This window comes from Ranitomeya variabilis, chromosome 2, assembly GCF_051348905.1.
Source record: "Ranitomeya variabilis isolate aRanVar5 chromosome 2, aRanVar5.hap1, whole genome shotgun sequence".
In the NCBI taxonomy this organism is placed as follows: Eukaryota; Metazoa; Chordata; class Amphibia; order Anura; family Dendrobatidae; genus Ranitomeya; species Ranitomeya variabilis.
The window spans coordinates 1,026,076,906-1,026,099,470 of NC_135233.1; the positions used below are offsets into that span (position 1 = coordinate 1,026,076,906).

A 22,565-nucleotide genomic window follows, 5' to 3' on the forward strand; every position below is an offset into this window, starting at 1 on the left:
GTTGAATTTTACCTCAAAACTTCAGTCTCGGTACTGTGAATTCTCCAATTGGCCAAAAAATACAACACTCGCAGGTCCCCTTGTAATGTATTGATCCGGTTTTTAGCTCAAGCACTGCCTTTTTTAATGTCCAAGCGACCTCAGCCTATCTAGCTGAGGGTAAATTGATGGTAGCCATTAGTGTTGAGCATTCCGATACCGCAAGTATCGGGTATCGGAATTCCGATAACGAGATCCGATACTTTTGTGGTATCGGGAATCGGAATCGGAAGTTTCCAGTGTATGGTTCCCAGGGTCTGAAGGAGAGGAAACTCTCCTTCAGGCCCTGGGATCCATATGAATGTGTAAAATAAAGAATTAAAATAAAAAATATTGATATACTCACCTCTCCGGAGGCCCCTGGACATCACCGCTGGTAACCGGCAGCCTTCTTTGTTTAAAATGAGCGCGTTCAGCACCTTCCATGACGTCACGGCTTCTGATTGGTCGCGTGCCGCTCATGTGACCGCCACGCGACCAATCACAAGCCGCGACATCATCCCTCAGGTCCTAAATTCCCTTGTAGGAATTTAGGACCTGAGGGATGACGTCACGGCTTCTGATTGGTCACGTGGTGGTCACATGAGCGGCACGCGACCAATCAGAAGCCGTGACGTCATTGAAGGTGCTGAACGTGCTCATTTTAAGCAAAGAAGGCTGCCGGTTCACAGCGGTAAGGTCCAGGCTGCGTCGGAGAGGTGAGTATATCAATATTTTTTATTTTAATTCTTTATTTTACACATTAATATGGATCCCAGGGCCTGAAGGAGAGTTTCCTCTCCTTCAGACCCTGGGAACCATCAGGGATACCTTCCGATACTTGAGTCCCATTGACTTGTATTGGTATCGGGTATCGGTATCGGATCAGATCCGATACTTTGCCGGTATCGGCCGATACTTTCCGATACCGATACTTTCAAGTATCGGACGGTATCGCTCAACACTAGTAGCCATCCATTTGGTCCCAGGTGTATAAGGACATACCTCAACTAGAACGGATGAAGAGAAGAGCAACCAAGGTTATTAAAGAATGGGTGGACTGCAAGATGGGTCATCAAACTTGGAATTATTCGGTTTGGAAAAGCAAAGGCTTAGGGGCGATCTTATTACAATGCACGAATGTATGATGGGACAGTACAGAAATCTTTCAGTGATCTTTTTACACCTTGGTCTTCGACGGTGACAAGGCGGCATCCTCTACATCTAGAGGAAAGAAGGCCTAATCGTCACCACAGACTGTGATTCTTTACCGTAAGAGCAGTGAGACTATGGAACTCTCTGCCGTATGATGTTGTAATAGTTGATTTACTACTAAAATTCAAGAAGGGCCTGGAGGCCTTTCTGGATAAATATAATATTACAGGTTATATACTCTAGATTCCATGATTGCAAGTTGATCCAGGGAACTAGTCTGATTGCCGTATGTGGAGTCGGGAAGGAATTTTTTACCTATATCAAGCTATTAGTGTCTTCCCCATGGGGTATTTTCTTTCTCCTGGATCAACTTGTTAGGGTATAGGGGGACACGATGGACTTAAGTCTACCTTCAACCTTAAAAACTATGAAACTATAAAACTGGTGTTTTTTATTTATTTTTTTTAAAAAAAGCTTTTCCACGTTCGCCAAAAAAAATCCAATATATGTCACCCTAAAATACTATATCGCTTGGCAGGTACGCGTGTTGAAAGTAATTTGAAGCAATAGCTAGCACTGCAGTATTGTTGTGTTTATTTTCATTCTTTCTTACTTTTACTTACTTAATTTCCACAGCGTTTTGCAGACATCATCATCATTGCATACGGGTATTACATTTCCCTACTAAAACAATTGTAAAACCAAGTTAAGATATCTTGTTTTTAAGTTTTTTGTTTTCAACCCCCTCCTCCCTCTTGCACTATAATACTATATTGCCAAGTAGGGGCTTGCAGCGTCAGAAAGTAATGTAAAGCAACAGCCACCAGTATTGTTCTGCTACGCCCAGTCGTTAAATTCAGCTATTAAAATAGTTGAAAATACTTTTTTTTATTATTTATTCTTTACATTTTCCTCCAATTTAACAAAGTACGTGCAACACAAAATGCTATGTTGCAAAGTAGGTACACGTAGGTTCATGCTTGGAAATGAAAATACGGCAACAACGTGCAGTATGGTCATGTACGGGATGTAGAGTTGATGAATTAGACTATTAAAACGGATTTTAAACACATTTTTATGTGTCCATTAGTTAAAAAATGCCTAATAATAATGTACACCTAGTACTTAAAAAAAGAAAAGAAAATGAAAAGCTTATTAGTTTTTCATCTCAAAAGTGAGCACCTATGACAGGCCACTGTATTTGGTTTTTGTGTATTGGTCTAATATTGGACTATTACAAGAAAGTAGTGTACAAGATGACATTTTTTTACCAGCACGCACACTTTGAGAGGTAAACTGTTGATTTTATATTTTAGAATTCTGGAGATTTGTGATATATAGGGTTGAGCGACTTTAGTTTTTTAGGGTCGAGTCGGGTTTTGTGAAACCCGACTGTCTTAAAAGTCGAGTCGAGTGAAATCGGCCGACCACCGTGAAAAGTCGGGTTTCGGCCGAAACACGAAACCCAATGCAGGAAATTTTTTTTTTTTTTTTTCTCTCTCTCTCTGTCTCTCTCTCTCTGTCTCTCTCTCTCTCTCTCTCTCTCTCTCTCCCCTCCGTCCCAGCACAGAAAATTTCGTATTGCACATTACAAATCCCTACTGCGCACAAGCGATAACATGACGATAGGCGTTCACTCCCCTAAGACCTATGTCATCACTCTGCCCACGCTCATTCATTGGCTGAAAAAATGGCGCTAAACGCGTCATACGAAACGCGACTTTGCCGCCAAGATCGTGTACCGCATGGCCGACCCCGCACAGGGATCGGGTCGGGTTTCATGAGACGCCGACTTTGCCAAAAGTCGGCGACTTATGAAAATGCACGACCCGTTTCGCTCAACCCTAGTGATATATATAAAATTGTGGCTACAAGTCTCATTACTACCACCATTGAAGCACACTTTTATTTCTTTCAAAATGTTACATAATAGCAAATAATAAATTATATTTAAATTATCATTTATACTGTAAATATATGATAGATTTCATTATGAATGAGCACACAGATCATTCATATAGGGTCAGAAAAAAATGTATATTTAAATTTAATAAATATTAATACATTTTAATACATTTAATAAATATTAAAAGTATAGAGAAAATGTATTGCTTTGCTGCCTGTGACACACAAGCCTAGGTTTCAGGATTCTTGATTGCTAGCCCTCCTGATTTGCAATTACAGTGTATGAAGATTTATTAAAAAAAATTCTGTTATTAAGGTGATGTTCCTGCAGTATATCACAGATCTATGAATTTACAGTCACACTGACTATGCAGGTACAGCACCTCCCTATATCACTTGAATCTTTGGATTATTAGTCGCAGAATGAGACTATCATTCCCATACTTAATGTTATTCACTGCTAGCATAGGAGTACAACATAATCCAATTTTGGCCTTTTTCTGTCTCTATGTGAATGAGCTGTGTGCTCTTTCACAAAGTAAATTATCATATATTTATAATATAAATGATAATATAAACTGTATTTTTAATGTGTCTTTGTCTAACATTTTTTAAAGAGATAAAAATCTGATTCAATGCTGGTGATAATGAGACCTTGTCTTGTAGCCACAGGCTTGTGCCATTTTTCGCATTGCATTGGTAAAAAAAGAAAAACGTACAGTACATGTACCTGAATATGATGCATAGAATATAAAAGATCATATGTTCTTTATAACACATAAATCTTACACAGTACAATGGTTGTCAGTAGCAGAAAAACTTCCAACTGAGTAATAGGGTGTTTCAAATGGAGGGAGCTACAAGTCACAAATACAAATTTTCTGAAATGGACCATGAACATGAGGAATGGAGCTGTGTTGCAATATATGCACATGGCTGAAATTCATTACGTGCCTTTTTCATTTCTATGGGTCATAAATGATCCATTCAATATGTGGTACAAATGCATAGATGATCTGTTTCATTACCCGAATATCAATAGGATTATGATATATGTGTCTTCCAAACCATTGTTCTACGTGAAGGAGTCGTCTCAAAATGGCTCTTCATTTTCAAAGTGTCCAAATCAATATATTGTTCAAATACTTGTATATTTGCTTGAAGGTCTATTTATTGAAGGTGATAGATTTTATAAAAATCTACAGTATGCTTTCCATAATAAATGATCTTAAAAACCTGAATGATATCCAATAGGAGAAGCTTTAATGACCAAAGACAATTTAGTAGCTGAATACTGAGACATCAAACAATGGTTTCCTGTGTTATAGCCTTGAACCTCTCCTATAGCCTTGAACAAGACTCAAACAAAATAGTAAAGAGAAATAAAAAGGATAAGAAGCTTTATTAAGAGCATTGCCAAGCCAAGGTCAACCAAGAAGCATTCTGATGGACAAACTGGTATCAACGAAGAACTTCAACAAATATCTTCAAGTCAATAGAAAGACTATTTGAGAATAATGTCTACTTTATTAAATTATTCAATATAAAAAACTTAGCTGATTGAGAGAATATATGAAGGAAGGCATGAATTTATAAAGCTCTATGAATAGTTTATATCGGCAGGCCTCCTCATTCATTCATTCATTCATTCAAACACAAATTGAATACATATATTTGTTGGCATAGTTGGTGAGGAGCACAATACGAGGATAGAAAAATCTGAAAATTTTAATAGTAGATTTAATGGAAAACCATAGTATAAACCCTCAAGAATATATCATGGAAATGTACGTATTTGCCATTGACATAACTATAAGTAGAAAAAAGTTCATCCTTAAGGGTCAATACCCCCAATACATGTATACCAATAATCAGAACAGATAGGCAAAAAAATTTAAGAAATTATTAAATCCTCTTTTTAACTTCTTTGTCCTCCCCTCCTCATTCAAATGCATGTTTTTCCTGCCTTAAACGATGCCTGTAGATGAGCATAGGCAAAGTCATCTGAGTTTCATCCAGAAAACTTGGACAATTTAAAAATAATTCATCCATGTGCCATCCCTGTGTCCATTTTATACGTACAATTGACATCCATGTGTGATCCACTTTCATACATCAACATTTAAAAATGTCCATGATCAAATACAGTTTCTTAGGTTCATAATAGAAGTCTATCAGTAAAAATCAGATGCCACTTGGATGGTCTGTGTGGAATACAATTTTTTTCTTGCACCCAATGAATATGTGAGTCTCATCAGTCAAGAGAAAAATCGTTCATCTGCTCAGCCCTATTGAATAACGTGGGTTGGTGTGCTGTCTCAGTGCGATCTGCCCAAAGATCAGACAACACATGACCGATTTATAAGCTGGGCTGCCTGAGCCCTAAAGGAAAGTTAAAGAACTTTAGTGTTTGACTCTCAGTAACAACAAAAGTGCTCATTGTATGGATATCTAAAATAGGTCATGTGGTTTTGCATTTTTTTTTTAATAGAGCACACAACCTCTTCAATGTCTAATGATTATATTTCAGATACTCTGCCATCTTGGGACCACAACTTCTGACTGACCGGATGTTACGGTCACAAGTTCTCAGTGTAAGTCTATGATGGCCCCATTCTGGCCTTGTTCTGACTCTCATAGGCTTGTATTGAGAAGTGACATCCAACTCACCCTGCAAGCACTGGAGTGATCCGGCAGGTCACAGCCATGGCTGGTAAGCATATTACTAGTGGAGGGGAACTTACATTAGTAATACCAAAATGATTGTGGGCACATACCCTTAAACACCATTCAGAGAAATGTTTTATTGCAGCTACAATTGGATTATTTTTTAATATAGATTAAAAAGATGCAAAATAAAAATAAAAAAATTAAATATTCTGAAATGCATTTAAGTTAAAAAATGCCCACAATTAAGTACTTTCTGATAGCGCACTCCCACTTTAACCTTCTTAATTGAGAGCATAATATTGGACATTTTAACATATAGAAACCTCTTACAAAACAAAAGGCTGTAGGGGCCTTATATATTGTCATAGCACCGCTATTTAGGTCGGTAGAGCTGTTCTGATGCGTCCATCCTTCACTTTTCTAGAATTGTATTTATACAATTTGTCATGATATCTAATTTAGTCTTAATCTTGTGCCATCCAGGAAAAAAAAATATTTAATATTATCATGCAGTCTAAAGGTAAAAAATGATGTCCGGATAGCTCCCCGGCGTCGTACATCAGGGTATCTTGTAGGGCGTGGACATTTCTTTCCTTATGTTTCACATCTTGTGCCATACATTGCACGATAAGTTGAGTTTAGAGACAAGTTAATGAAGGACACAATTGTTCTGTTGGTGGCAATAAAGTTTATATAGACAGTATAGTTTGTTATTTTAATTATGCAGAAACTGAGTTAAAGGGAATCTGTCGGCAGGTTTTTGCTATGTAACCTGACAGCAACATGATGAATGGGCAGAGAACCCGATTTCAAAGATGTATCACTTAGTTCACAGGGTACAGCAGTTATGGCAGACTGAGTTTTCTCTGCTGCACATCAAGCAGAGCTCATTTGTTAAGCCGTATATAACCCACCCACACCACAGCTTTCTGTGTACAATGTATAGTGACCTCAGTTATGGAGGTTTGGTTGGACTAGGAGGCACAAGGCCAGTAGTCCTCTAGTGATAATCTCCTGCTGATAAAACACTGATTGTATTGAAAACACATAGCTGTTTGACCCTACATTATGGTGCTCTCAGTTTACGTAGTAAACACCTGCTGACAGGTTCCCTTTCAGTTCATATTTCCATTACCTCTTAATCCCTTAGTAAGTCAGATACATAGTCAAAAAATTGTGCAAATAATTTTTCATCAATGTCAACTATCAGCAGTAAACATGGACCTCAGAACAATGGGATAATGGTGTTGTGTTACTTTGTATTAACATTTGCTTTCAGTTGAGAGTAGACACTAAATTCTTTAATGGACGATTGATAAAATAAGGGTGACAGAACATTAAAGACAGGGGTTTACCACATTTGGAACTGTTCAGGCCAACATACCATGCACTGCTCGTAAACTTCATGTAAAACGGCAGTGGTGCCACTTTACAGAACAATTACATTAAGTCTGAAATGTTAGCAGTATATATTTTATAATTACCTTCTATGTCTTGCATATTTACCACTAACATGACCACTCCCATCGCAACCAGGAGTAGGACAGCTGCAGAAAAGGAACAAGGGATAAAAATGATTGGTGCCATGTTTGGACAAAAGACTAGACCACACTTAAACAATAAGTGTATATTTAATAGTATAGTAGGGCCATTGCTCAACAGAAACTGAGATTACGAGTTTACTATGTCTACAGAAAATGCAACGGATGAATCTTAAGTATGGATTATGCACCATGGAGCAATAGGCAACAAATGGAGACAACGGTTCCGTCTATGGTAAATGAATGGAACATCTGACATGAGAAGTAGACACTATGAGAGGTATTGGCTTTACTGCGTAGAAATATGAGTTTTGTTGGATTTTTACTTAAAATACCCTAGCCTATTTAACTATTCACATTGGAAGTCCCAAATAAATGCATAAGTCTCTCCTCAATGCTCAATGTGGTAGATACCAATGTGTCCATCCTTACCTAACCTGCATCACATATAGTTAGTTGTCTCATGTGGATGCATAGACCAAAAACATTGATTTCTCAATAGAGTATCCTCAAAATCATGTTTTTTTTTAAAAGCTGGTAATCCTGTGACACTCATCTCAACACACGTCAAACCAAAATGAAAGGAATGACAGACTTGCATATGTATAGTTCTACTGGTCATCTAATAAACCAGAGCGATGAAGACTTTGGATAGATTTGGGCAATCTTGGTAACCCATTATTTAAGCCTGAGTTTCTAATTCTTAGGTTTATAATTGGAATTAGTATTTCTAGATAAAGATGAATTTGCATCTAACACTTGAAAGTAAAAGTACTAACTTGTCTACAGACATCATTAAAAACAATTATATGGCCATTCGTACGTTTCTATATTTAATCCTAAGCAACTCTCAACTTTCATCACTCTTTATGCAAAATAGATAGAATCAAACTAAATCTATAAATACAGGTGAAAGCTTATTGAATCTAGAGTTAAAACTTGAAAAACCTTTCGGTAGTGTTCCAAGTGGTAATGACCCACTTTTATTTAGGACCAGATATTGATGGTCTGGTTTTAAAAGCAAGTTAGATATTTGTCAAAGAAAAGTCATGTGACAGCATCTAGACTATAGTTTCTTTCTTCGGTTATTTTTAGTGTTTTTCATTTATATTTAACCTAAACGTTCAATTAAGACTTTTCCAAGCTGGGTCCCATTTCTACTAAATGAAATGACCAAACTAGAGCGTTGCAAAGTCATTGCCATTGATAAGGAGAGTAGTTGTTGTTGGTTGATAATGACTATGTAAGTAGATAAAAAATGCCAACTTTTGACATAAAGTAAATCTCATTTCAAGTTCCCCATCAGGAAAAACAATTTCCCATTCTGCCGATTGGTGGGGGACCCAGGAGTTGGACATCTACCAACCAGCAAGTTAGTAAATATTACATGGATAAGCAATAACTTACTAACTGGGTAATCAACTATAAGTGGTCAAGGTCTATTTGCTGAATGACCAAGAAACCGAAACTGCCTTGAAAATCTATCACACAAATGCTATTCATGATCTTTTCATCATGATGAGACCAATTTTTTTTTGTAGACTCAAATCCAATGCTCTCCTTTCTCTTTCAAACGCACCACTCAGCTTCTCGATCAGGTTAGCTGCTATAGATCTTTACACTAGAAACGCAGAAGAGTTGGCACAGGATTTACTAACATTCTAATTTTATTACTCCAAGAATTCTCATATTTTTTTCCATAGGAATCGTATTTGCACATCTTGAAGTTATCAAGAACTTATATGTGCCTTCTGTCGAAAAAATATCCAGGCTCCAGGCACCAGCTGAGATGAGTGAACATATATAATTTCTAGACATTATGCTATATCCTTTGGTTTATGCTGCTGCATCAAGATCATTTTTGGATTTTTGAAAATATTTGCTCACAATTTACTCAATGTGGAATACAGCATAGCCAAATTCTAGAAATCTGATATTCTTGCGTACCTCTTCGAGTGATGTCTACATTTAGTCAAGTTGTATGGGTGAAACATAAATCTATTTCTATAGTACCTGTAGACCCAGAATAATAAAATGATGGACAGCTAAAGCCAATAAAGACCTGATCTTCTAGTAGTTGCAGAAAGTGAATGTGAGCATGAGGAAGTTGCAGAAAAGTCAAAGAGATTATACCGAAACCAAATGATTGACTAAGCAAGCCTTCACTCGGGAACTGAAAACTGACAATGTTTCAGTTATGGATAATCGCCCAACCTGGTGTTCTTCTTTTGCCTCCCACCAGGTCAGGAGACTATGTATGGCAAATGCAAAGTCACTTTTCAGTGCCAAGGTGGAAGTTCGCTTTAAGTCCCTACTTGCATAATTTTTCTTGCATTAGTTGCATACTGCCGGTGAAGTAACAGGATGGATGTGCCTAGAGTCGATGTAGACAGTTGACTATGAGAGATGGATATGCCTAATGCAGATGGATGATTTACAGGTATGACTATCCTTGCATTAGATGCAGACCAGACAGGTTAATTAGAGGAATATCTAACCCTGCACTACTTTTGGAAAGGTAAATTAGGGAGATGGAGGGCAAATAAGACAGATAGACACAAATCAAATAACCGGAGTTAAAAAAGAAAGGAGGCAATGCCAAATCTATTTTATTAGCAAGCCTCGAGAGAATTAATTTAATCAATGCAGCAGGGCATGAGCAAGGCACCGATGAACTTGAAAGTGCATTATGCCCATTAAAAGGCCTGAATTTTCTAAATTGCTAATGGGATACATTTTACACTCTGAGCACTAACCTGAACAGCTCTTGTATGGCTGGTTCCACAGGAACTGTAGAGAGAATGGAAAATATATAAAAATTTATCATCTATCATAAGTACCCCTCTGCTATTGAAAATTACCCAAAAGGTTATGCAAAAGTAAGGGTCAGAATGAATTGCGAAGAGAGAATCTGCAGGATGAAGGTCATTTCAGAGTGGAGGCCCTGAGTGATTTAGTGAAGCACGGAACGTACCTCGAACACCTTTGGAGCGCGTGCGATGCCGTTTCTCGTCTGTATCCACCTCCATCTGGGAATAGATTAGCAGGCAGTGAATGCTCTTATTCTTCATGCACAGACTATCAATGCACTGTCTGCTGCAGACTGTCACACAATCTTTTAATTCTATTTTAGAACAAGGATTTCTTTACGTGACGTGATAAGATTGGTAATTATATTGAATACAGATGAATTCTTTACATTTTCATTATTGCTTTTGCTCGGATTCAGACCGTGGCTATAGATTTTTAGATGTGGCATTTCGGTAGATTCGATTATGTTATACGCTGGCCTGATAAAAATCATATTTCTTTGCGTATAGTTTATTTAAATTGGAACTTTCTAATATTGACGCTCTAGGATGGCATTATTCTGTCTAATGTTCTACTGTCGTAGCTTGTATTGCATATTTTTCTCCGCCTAATATTTATTATATATTGTATTAAGCATTTATTTTGTTTGTCGCCTCCAGATTGTAAATGAATTATCACACCATAATCTCTTTGAGAAGACCATGCTTGATCTAGATCAGTTTTTTCATGCTTTTATTCCCCATGTTTTTCATCTTCTTTTGAGAGGACTTCGCTTCTAAATTTAATATTATTCAGGATTTAAATATATATATATTTTTTGTTAAAAAAGCTGCTATGCCGAAACCATGGACAGCATGAATTTATTATTTTTTTATTCACTTATGAACACTATTAAATTCCGCCGCCCTTTACAGACATTGTCATCAGTGTCCCCATTAGGACTCACAATATAAATTCTCTATCAGTATGTCTTTGGAGTGTGGGAGGAAACAGGAGTACCTGGGAGGAAACCTACGCAAACAAGAAGAGAACAGATGTTGTCCTTGGTGGGAATTACACCCAGGACTCCAGCGATGCAAAGCTACAGAGTTAACCACTGAACCACCGTGCTCAGCCAGGTATGGCTTTCTTTGGAATGTTTCCACATTTTAGAGAAGATATAGATTGAAGGGCTGTCTGGGGACCATAGGGATAGATTTGACTAGACAAGCGACCCCAAGCCAGCTTCCTCTTGCACCGCTCTAGTTGATTGACGGTCTTTGCTTATGTACATACATAGTAAAGAGCTGTCAATCAACTAGAGCTGTGCGGGGAGAAGCCCAGCTGACTCTTCAGACTAACCAGCCTCTGATTTATGCTGCTTGAGGCTTGGACAGCATGAATCAAGACAAAGGTTCCTTTCAAAGGTTTTATAAAATGTTTGAAATGTATTTTAAAAGCTATACCCATTTTCTTTATTCCATCTCAGATCCAGCACTGATGCTCTGGCTTTTTGTCACCAATCGGTCAGCACGTGACCCAAAACGGTCATGTGCCATACAACTGGCATCACAGTTCACCAATAGGAGCCGTGATGCCAGTAATAAGGCTTGTGACCACTAAGGACACAAATTGGCTGTAGCAGTCATTTGATGGCTACATAGAAAGACCAAAAGGAGCGTCAGAGCAACAGTTCTGGATTTGCGTAGAGCAAAAAAAATAGGTGTGTATAATTTACTTTATTTGCTTAACCAAATTTACGACAATATAAAAATATTTACATTGAGTTACTTCTTTAAATATTTCTGGTGGTTGTCACAAGAATCTTGTAATATTCATTAGAAAGTAATGTGCATCAGCAAAACCAGGATTTTTAGAAAAAAATCACCACGAAACGCGTGTCTGCAAATAGAGAGTTTGGGTTGGCTTTTTATTCTAAGTCATACGGTAAGGCTCATTATTGACTTTTAGGATTGCTACTTTTAAAAGGTGGCAATAGAGTTAAAATCTCTCCGAAGAGCCAAAAAATATATTTCAAGCAAGCAAAGTGGTAAAATAAAAAAAATATATTGTATTCGCCTGGTAAATGCCCCACTGCTCTAGTGTCACTGCTCTGATGTTCTCCCACCAGTCTTGTTGTTTATTTCTATATGACCACTGCAACCTCAAGAGAGGTGTTTTCATGTGTGATGGAAGATGCCCGAGGTCAGTCAGTGATTAGTTGCAGCGTTTAGGTGCCCATGTGTAGCAGGTCTCTGCTGAAGACAAGTCAACAAGATGGACACTAAAGCAATGGAGCTTTTACCAGGTGTGATCATTTTTAAAATTTTTTGTCAAAGCCTTCAAGTGTTTCTCAATACTAGGCTAAGTAACTCCTCAAATAAATTACATCAAGTAACCCATACCCCAAAGCAATATTTTTGGAGTGTGCTACCTATTAAAAGCACAGAAAGGCATGACATGTGCCCCCGGGGTTACATGTTCCATAAGTTTAGAAAGCTTTAGAAGGTAATTTTTCACTACAAATCTTCAATTGTTTCTCACCACAAATGTAGTAGTGAGTAATTAGTTACACATTGTCCTATGGGACAAGTCACTTTGCATTGAATTTATGAGGTTTCAAGCAAGTGGTGTCAGTGCACAATCATGATGATTGGTAAGGACTCCAGCCTGTCATTATACAAGTTCAGTGCACCATCATGACATTATAGAAAATATCTCAACTTGCTGCAGATAACATCACAACCACTGGGTGATGACACATAGATACACATGGCGAACACATCTCCTGGCACAGTAAAACCTAATTATGTATTTTTCAAAGTTGGTAATCTCGCACCACTCTTCTTGAGATATTCTTAAGTCTATGTTCACATAATGTTTTTGAAACACGTCAGTGGCTCTGTTGAAGCTTTAGTTCTGTGGCGCTAAAAAGTGGAATTCAGACATATTCGCCATTTGGGCCATTGACTTTAATGAAGCAGACATGTTCACTTTGTGCTCTGCCTGACCTAATTTTCGGCAGTGCTTGACTTTTTGAGGTGAGCACAAATTCGTAAATAACCTCGTCTTTTTGAAAAAAGCAGACAGTGATGAATATGAGGCCAGACAGAGCACAAAGTAACTCTGTATTATTCATTAACCCCTTCACCCCCAGCCTGTTTTCACCTTCCTGATCAGGCCAATTTTTTTAATGCTGAGCAGGTAATAATGCTGGAATGCTCTAACATATCCCAGTGGTTCTGAGAAAAATTTTTCGTGACACATTGTACTTCATGGTAGTGGTAAATTTTGTTCGATTTTCATTTGTGTTTTTTATGAAAATATCGGATTTTTTTTTAACCCCTTCAAGACCCAGCCTGTTTTCATCTTTCTGACCTGGCCAATTTATACAATTCTGACCACTGTCCCTTTATGAGGTAATAACTCTGGAACGCTTCAACGGATCCCACTGATTCTGAGACTTTTTTCTCATGACATATTGTACTTTATGATAGCAGTAAAATTTCCTCGATATGAGTTGCGTTTTTTGTGGAAAAAAATGGAAAATTGGTGAAAATTTTGAAAATTTCGCAATTTTCCAACTTTTAATTTTTATGTCCTTAAATCAGAGAGTTATATCGGACAAAATAGTTAATAAATAACATTTACCACATGTCTACTTTACATCAACACAATTTTTGGAACCACATTTTTTTTTGTTAGGAAGTTATAAGGGTTAAAAGTTGCCCAGCGATTTCTCAATTTTTCAACAAATTTTACAAAACCATTTTTTTAGGGACCACATCACACTTGAAGTCACTTTGAGGGGTCTATATAATAGAAAATAAACAAAAGTGACACAATTCTAAAAACTGCACCCCTCAAGGTGCACCAAACCACATTCAAGAAGTTTATTAACCCTTCAGGTGCTTCACAGGAATTTTTGGAATGTTTAAAAAAATGAACATTTAACTTCTTTTCACAAAAAATTTACTTCAGATCCAATTTGTTTTATTTTACCAAGGGTAACAGGAGAAATTGGACCCCAAAAGTTGTTGTACAATTTGTCCTGAGTACGCTGATACCCCATATGTGGGTGTAAACCACTGTTTGGGTGCATGGCAGAGCTCGGAAGGGAAGGAACGCCGTTTGACTTTTTCAATGCAAACTTGGCTGGAATTGAGATCGGACGCCATGTCACGTTTGGAGAGCCCCTGATGTGCCTAAACAGTGGGAACCCCCCCACAAGTGACACCATTTTGGAAAGTAGACCCGCTAAGGAACTTATCTAGATGTGTGGTGAGTACTTTGAACCCCCAAGTGCTTTACAGAAGTTTAGAATGTAGAGCCGTAAAAGTAATGTAGAGCCGTAAAAGTAATAAATCAAATCTTTTTCACAAAAATGATTTTTATGCCCCATATTTTTTATTTTCCCAAAGGTAACAAGAGAAATTGGACCACAAAAGTTGTTGTGCAATGTGTCATGATTACACTGATACCCCATATGTGGGGGTAAACCACTGTTTGGGCGCATGGCAGAGCTCGGAAGGGAAGGAGCACCGTTTGAACTTTTCAACGCAGAATTGGCTGGCATTGAGATCAGCCCCATGTCGCGTTTGGAGAGCCCCTGATGTACCTAAACAGTGGAAACCCCCCACAAGTGACACCATTTTGGAAAGTAGACCCCCAAAGGAACTTATCTAGATGTGTGGCGAGCACTTTGAACCCCCAAGTGCTTTACAGAAGTTTATAATGTAGAGCTGTAAAAAAAAAAAATCTAATTTTTTTTCACAAAAATGATCTTTTTGCCACCAATTCTTTATTTTCCCAAGGGTAACATTTGAAACTGGACCCCACAAGATGTTGTACAAGTTGTCCTGAATATGCTGATACCCCATATGTTGCAGGGAACCACAGTTTGGGCTCATGGCAGAGATTGGAAGGGAAAGAGCGCCGTTTTTGAATGCAGACTTTAATGGAATGGTCTGCGGGCATCACGTTGCATTTGCAGAGCCCCGATGTACTTAAACAGTAGAAACTCCCCACAAATGACCCCATTTTGGAAACTAGACCCCCCAAGGAACTTATCTAGATGTTTTGGGAGAACTTTGAACCCACAAGTGTTTCACTAAAATTTATAACGCAAAGCCATGAAAATAAAAACTCATTTTTTCCCACAAAAATGATTTTTAGCCCCCAAATTTTTATTTTCTTAAGGGTAAGAGGAGAACATGGGCTGCAAAGAGTACGTTGATACCCAATATGTGGGGGTAAACCACCGTTTGGGCACATGGCAGAGCTTGGAAAGGATGGAGCACGTTTTACTTTTTCAACGCAGAATTGGCTGGAATTGAGATCGGACGCCATGTCGCATTTGCAGACCCCCTGATGTGCCTAAACAGTGGAAACCCCCCAATTCTAACTCTAACCCCAACACACCCCTAATCCTAGTCCCAACCCTAACCATAAACCTAACCACACCCCTAACCTGAATACTCCCGTAACCCTAATCCCAACCTTAACCATAACCCTAACCCCAACACACCCCTAACCCCAACACATCCCTAACCCTAATCCCAACCCTAACCATAACCCTAACCACATCCCTAGCCCTGACACACTCCTAACCTAATCCGAACCCTAACCCCAATCCCAACCCTAATCCCAACCATAAATGTAATCCAAACCCTAACCCCAACTCTAGCCCTAACCCAAACCCTAACTTTAGCCCCAACCCTAACCCAAACTTTAGCCCCAACCCTATCCCTAACTTTAGCCCCAACCCTAACCATAATTTTAGCCCTAACCCTAGCCCTAACCCTAGCCCTAACCCTAACTCTAGCCCTAACCCTAATGGGAAATTGAATTAAATACTTTTTTATTATTTTAGTATTTTTCCCTGACTAAGGGGTTGATAAAGTGGGGTTTGATTTACTATTTATAGTGGGGTTTTATAGCAGGTTTTTATGTTAGGCAGCTGTCACTCACTAAAAGACTCTTTTTATTTAAAAAAATAGTTTTTGCATCACCACATTTTGAGAGCTATAATTTTTCCATATTTTGGTCCACAGAGTTATGTGAGGTCTTGTTTTTTGCGGGACGAGTTGACGTTTTTATTGGTCTCATTTTCGGGCACATGACATTTTTTGATCGCTTTTTATTCCGATTTTTGTGAGGCAGAATGAACAAAAACCAGCAATTCATGAATTTATTTTGGGGGGGCGTTTATGCCGTTCCGCGTTTGGTAAAATTGATAAACTGGTTTTATTCTTCTGGTCAGTATGATTACAGTGATACCTCATTTATATTTTTTTATGTTTTGACGCTTTTATACAATAAAAACTATTTTACAGAAAAAAATAATTATTTTTGTATCGCTTTATTCTGAGAGCTATAACTTTTTTATTTTTTTGCTGATGATGCTGTGTGATGGCTTGTTTTTCGCAGGACAAGATGATGTTTTTAGCGGTACCATGTTTATTTATATGTGTCTTTTTGATCGCGTGTTATTCCACGTTTTATTCGGTGATACGATGATAAAGTATTGTTTTTTTGCCTTGTTTTGTTTTTTTTTTAATGGTGTTTACTAAAGGGGTTAACTAGTTTCACAGTTTTATAGGTCGGGTCGTTAAGGACATGGCGATACTAAATATGTGTACTTTTATTGTTTTTTTATTATTATTTACATAAATAAATGGATTTATTGTTAGAATATTTATTTATTCATTTATTTATTTATTTGGGGATTTGTTAAAAATATTTTTTACACATCATATTTTTTTTTTACTTTATTACATTGTCCCAGGTTGGGACATCACTATATAAGGTTGATCGCTGATCTGACACTTTGCATAGCACTGTGTCAGACCAGCGATCTGACAGGCAGTGTAGGAGGCTTGCCGGCGCCTGCTGTTGTGAATTTGCTTTTTGCTCCCTCTAGTGGTTACTAGTTTTTTGACTCTGGTTTTTCTGTCATTCCTTTTATCCGCACCTGGGTCGTTAGTTAGGGGTGTTGCTATATAAGCTCCCTGGACCTTCAGTTCAATGCCTGGCAACGTAGTTATCAGAGCTAGTCTGCTGTGCTCTTGTCTACTGATCCTGGTTCCAGTTTTATCAGCTAAGTCTGCCTTTTGCTTTTTGCTATTTGTTTTGGTTTTGTATTTTTGTCCAGCTTGTTCCAAATCTATATTCTGACCTTTGCTGGAAGCTCTAGGGGGCTGGTGTTCTCCCCCCGGACCGTTAGACGGTTCGGGGGTTCTTGAATTTCCAGTGTGGATTTTGATAGGGTTTTTGTTGACCATATAAGTTACCTTTCTTTATTCTGCTATCAGTAAGCGGGCCTCTCTGTGCTAAACCTGGTTCATTTCTGTGTTTGTCATTTCCTCTTACCTCACCGTCATTATTTGTGGGGGTCTTCTATCCAGCTTTGGGGTCCCCTTCTCTGGAGACAAGAAAGGTCTTTGTTTTCCTCTACTAGGGGTAGCTAGATTCTCCGGCTGGCGCGTGTCATCTAGAATCAACGTAGGAATGATCCCCGGCTACTTCTAGTGTTGGCGTTAGGAGTAGATATATGGTCAACCCAGTTACCACTGCCCTATGAGCTGGATTTTTGTATTCTGCAGACTTCCACGTTCCTCTGAGACCCTCGCCATTGGGGTCATAACAGTTTGCCAGGCCAGTATTAAATGTTTAATGCATTGCAGAAGAGGGATTATAAGAAAGAAGATTCTGAGTTTTTTTTTTTCTTCTTCCCCTTTACCTCAGAGTGGCTATGCTTGCTGCAGACATGAATGTCCAGACCTTGATTACAAGTGTGGACCAGCTGGCTACTCGTGTGCAGGGCATACAAGACTATGTTATCAGAAATCCTAGGTCAGAACCTAAAATACCGATTCCTGAACTGTTTTCCGGAGACAGGTTTAAGTTTAGGAATTTCGTGAATAATTGTAAATTGTTTTTGTCCCTGAGACCCTGTTCATCTGGAGATTCTGCTCAGCAAGTAAAAATTGTTATTTCGTTCTTACGGGGCGACCCTCAGGATTGGGCTTTTTCGCTGGCGCCAGGAGATCCGGCATTGGCTGATCTTGATGCGTTTTTTCTGGCGCTCGGTTTACTTTATGAGGAACCCAATCTTGAGATTCAGGCAGAAAAGGCCTTGCTGGCTATGTCTCAGGGGCAGGACGAGGCTGAAGTGTATTGCCAAAAATTTCGGAAATGGTCCGTGCTGACACATTGGAACGAGTGTGCACTGGCCGCTAATTTTAGAAATGGCCTTTCTGAAGCCATTAAAAATGTTATGGTGGGTTTTCCCATTCCCACAGGTCTGAATGATACTATGGCACTGGCTATTCAAATTGATCGGCGGTTGCGGGAGCGCAAAACCGCAAATTCCCTCATGGTGTTGTCTGAACAGACACCTAATTCGGTGCAATGTGATAGAAAAACCGCAAATTCCCTCATGGTGTTGTCTGAACAGACACCTGATTTAATGCAATGTGATAGAATCCTGACTAGAAATGAGCGGAAAATTCATAGACGCCGGAATGGCTTGTGCTACTACTGTGGTGATTCTACACATGTTATCTCAGCATGCTCTAAACGTATAGCTAAGGTTGTTAGTCCTGTCACCGTTGGTAATTTGCAACCTAAATTTTTTCTGCCTGTAACTTTGATTTGCTCACTGTCATCTTATCCTGTCATGGCGTTTGTAGATTCAGGTGCTGCCCTGAGTCTCATGGATCTCTCATTTGCTAAGCGCTGTGGTTTTACTCTTGAACCATTAGAAAATCCTATTCCTCTTAGGGGTATTGATGCTACACCATTGGCAGCAAATAAACCGCAGTATTGGACACAGGTTACCATGTGCATGACTCCTGAACACCGCGAGGTGATACGTTTCCTGGTTTTACATAAAATGCATGATTTGGTTGTTTTAGGGCTGCCATGGTTACAGACCCATAATCCACTCCTGGACTGGAAGGCTATGTCAGTGTCAAGTTGGGGCTGTCGTGGTATTCATGGGGATTCCCTGCCTGTGTCTATTGCTTCTTCTACGCCTTCGGAAGTTCCGGAGTATTTGTCTGATTATCAGGATGTCTTCAGTGAGTCTGAGTCCAGTGCACTGCCTCCTCATAGGGACTGTGACTGTGCTATAGATTTGATCCCAGGCAGTAAATTTCCTAAGGGAAGACTGTTTAATCTGTCGGTACCTGAACATACCGCTATGCGTTCATATATCAAGGAGTCTCTGGAGAAGGGACATATTCGTCCGTCTTCTTCCCCTCTTGGTGCGGGATTCTTTTTTGTGGCAAAAAAGGACGGATCTTTGAGACCTTGTATTGATTATCGGCTTTTAAATAAGATCACTGTCAAATTTCAGTATCCTTTACCGCTGTTGTCTGACTTGTTTGCCCGGATTAAGGGTGCCAAGTGGTTCACCAAGATAGACCTTCGTGGTGCGTACAATCTTGTGCGCATTAAGCAAGGTGATGAATGGAAAACCGCATTCAATACGCCCGAAGGTCATTTTGAGTACTTGGTGATGCCTTTTGGGCTCTCCAATGCGCCTTCAGTTTTTCAGTCCTTTATGCATGACATTTTCCGGAAGTATCTGGATAAATTTTTGATTGTTTATCTGGATGATATTTTGGTTTTTTCTGATAATTGGGATTCGCATGTGGAGCAGGTCAGGTTGGTCTTTAAAATTTTGCGTGAAAATTCTTTGTTTGTCAAGGGCTCAAAGTGTCTCTTTGGTGTGCAGAAGGTTCCCTTTTTGGGGTTCATTTTTTCCCCTTCTGCTGTGGAGATGGACCCAGTCAAGGTCCGAGCTATTCTTGATTGGACTCAGCCCTCGTCAGTTAAGAGTCTTCAGAAGTTCTTGGGCTTCGCTAACTTCTACCGTCGTTTTATCGCTAATTTTTCTAGCATTGTGAAACCTTTGACGGATATGACCAAGAAGGGCTCCGATGTAGCTAACTGGGCTCCTGCTGCCGTGGAGGCTTTCCAGGAGTTGAAACGCCGGTTTACTTCGGCGCCTGTTTTGTGCCAGCCTGACGTCTCACTTCCCTTTCAGGTTGAGGTGGATGCTTCGGAGATTGGGGCAGGGGCCGTTTTGTCGCAGAGAGGCCCTGGTTGCTCTGTTATGAAACCTTGTGCCTTTTTCTCTAGGAAGTTTTCGCCTGCCGAGCGAAATTATGATGTGGGCAATCGGGAGTTGTTGGCCATGAAATGGGCATTTGAGGAGTGGCGTCATTGGCTCGAGGGTGCTAAGCATCGTGTGGTGGTCTTGACTGATCACAAAAATCTGATGTATCTCGAGTCTGCTAAACGCCTTAATCCGAGACAGGCCCGCTGGTCATTGTTTTTCTCCCGCTTTGATTTTGTTGTCTCGTATTTACCAGGTTCAAAGAATGTGAAGGCCGATGCTCTTTCTAGGAGCTTTGTGCCTGATGCTCCTGGAGTCGCTGATCCTGTTGGTATTCTTAAAGATGGAGTTATCTTGTCAGCTATTTCTCCGGATCTGCGACGCGTGTTGCAGAGATTTCAGGCTGATAGGCCTGAGTCTTGTCCACCTGACAGACTGTTTGTTCCGGATAAGTGGACCAGCAGAGTCATTTCCGAGGTTCATTCCTCGGTGTTGGCAGGTCACCCGGGAATTTTTGGCACCAGAGATCTGGTGGCCAGGTCCTTTTGGTGGCCTTCCTTGTCAAGGGATGTGCGGTCATTTGTGCAGTCCTGTGGGACTTGTGCTCGAGCTAAGCCTTGCTGTTCTCGTGCCAGCGGTTTGCTCTTGCCCTTGCCTGTCCCGAAGAGACCTTGGACACATATCTCCATGGATTTCATTTCTGATCTTCCGCTATCTCAGGGCATGTCCGTTATCTGGGTGATATGTGATCGCTTCTCCAAGATGGTCCATTTGGTTCCCTTGCCTAAGCTGCCTTCCTCTTCCGATCTGGTTCCTGTGTTTTTCCAGAACGTGGTTCGTTTGCACGGCATCCCTGAGAATATTGTGTCAGACAGAGGATCCCAGTTCGTTTCCAGGTTCTGGCGATCCTTTTGTAGTAGGATGGGCATTGATTTGTCGTTTTCGTCTGCTTTCCATCCTCAGACTAATGGACAGACGGAGCGAACCAATCAGACTTTGGAGGCTTATTTGAGGTGTTTTGTCTCTGCTGATCAGGACGATTGGGTGACATTCTTGCCGTTGGCTGAGTTTGCCCTTAATAATCGGGCTAGTTCCGCCACCTTGGTTTCGCCTTTTTTCTGCAACTCTGGTTTCCATCCTCGCTTTTCTTCGGGTCATGTGGAGCCTTCTGACTGTCCTGGGGTGGATTCTGTGGTGGATAGGTTGCAGCAGATCTGGAATCATGTGGTGGACAACTTGAAGTTGTCACAGGAGAAGGCTCAGCGCTTTGCCAACCGCCGCCGCGGTGTGGGTCCCCGACTACGCGTTGGGGATTTGGTATGGCTTTCTTCCCGCTTTGTTCCTATGAAGGTCTCCTCTCCCAAATTTAAACCTCGTTTTATTGGGCCTTACAAGATATTGGAAATCCTTAATCCTGTATCTTTTCGTCTGGATCTTCCTGTGTCGTTTGCTATTCACAATGTATTTCATAGGTCCTTGTTGCGGCGGTACATTGTGCCTGTAGTTCCTTCTGCTGAGCCTCCTGCTCCGGTGTTGGTTGAGGGCGAGTTGGAGTACGTGGTGGAGAAGATCTTGGATTCTCGCCTCTCCAGGCGGAGGCTTCAGTACCTGGTCAAGTGGAAGGGCTATGGTCAGGAGGATAATTCCTGGGTGGTCGCCTCTGATGCTCATGCGGCCGATTTAGTTCGTGCCTTTCATGCCGCTCATCCTGATCGCCCTGGTGGTCGTGGTGAGGGTTCGGTGACCCCTCACTAAGGGGGGGGTACTGTTGTGAATTTGCTTTTTGCTCCCTCTAGTGGTTACTAGTTTTTTGACTCTGGTTTTTCTGTCATTCCTTTTATCCGCACCTGGGTCGTTAGTTAGGGGTGTTGCTATATAAGCTCCCTGGACCTTCAGTTCAATGCCTGGCAACGTAGTTATCAGAGCTAGTCTGCTGTGCTCTTGTCTACTGATCCTGGTTCCAGTTTTATCAGCTAAGTCTGCCTTTTGCTTTTTGCTATTTGTTTTGGTTTTGTATTTTTGTCCAGCTTGTTCCAAATCTATATTCTGACCTTTGCTGGAAGCTCTAGGGGGCTGGTGTTCTCCCCCCGGACCGTTAGACGGTTCGGGGGTTCTTGAATTTCCAGTGTGGATTTTGATAGGGTTTTTGTTGACCATATAAGTTACCTTTCTTTATTCTGCTATCAGTAAGCGGGCCTCTCTGTGCTAAACCTGGTTCATTTCTGTGTTTGTCATTTCCTCTTACCTCACCGTCATTATTTGTGGGGGGCTTCTATCCAGCTTTGGGTTCCCCTTCTCTGGAGGCAAGAAAGGTCTTTGTTTTCCTCTACTAGGGGTAGCTAGATTCTCCGGCTGGCGCG

General features: G+C 40.1%; 1 protein-coding gene across 23 annotated transcripts in view; it reads right to left on the reverse strand.

Moving 5' to 3' along the window:
- MYT1L (myelin transcription factor 1 like) overlaps positions 1–22,565 on the reverse strand; it is a 669,404-nt gene that overhangs the window by 233,470 nt on the left and 413,369 nt on the right. For 15 of the 23 annotated variants that reach the window (XM_077291353.1, XM_077291347.1, XM_077291362.1 and 12 more), the window contains 3 exons: positions 10,264–10,318; positions 10,046–10,079; positions 7,233–7,295 (listed from right to left, as the gene is read on the reverse strand). The exons of the other annotated variants lie outside the window; for them this stretch is intronic. In XM_077291353.1, the coding sequence (XP_077147468.1) occupies positions 7,233–7,295; positions 10,046–10,079; positions 10,264–10,318 (152 nt within the window). The remainder of the gene's footprint in view (positions 1–7,232; positions 7,296–10,045; positions 10,080–10,263; positions 10,319–22,565) is intronic. 23 annotated transcript variants of the gene reach the window in all.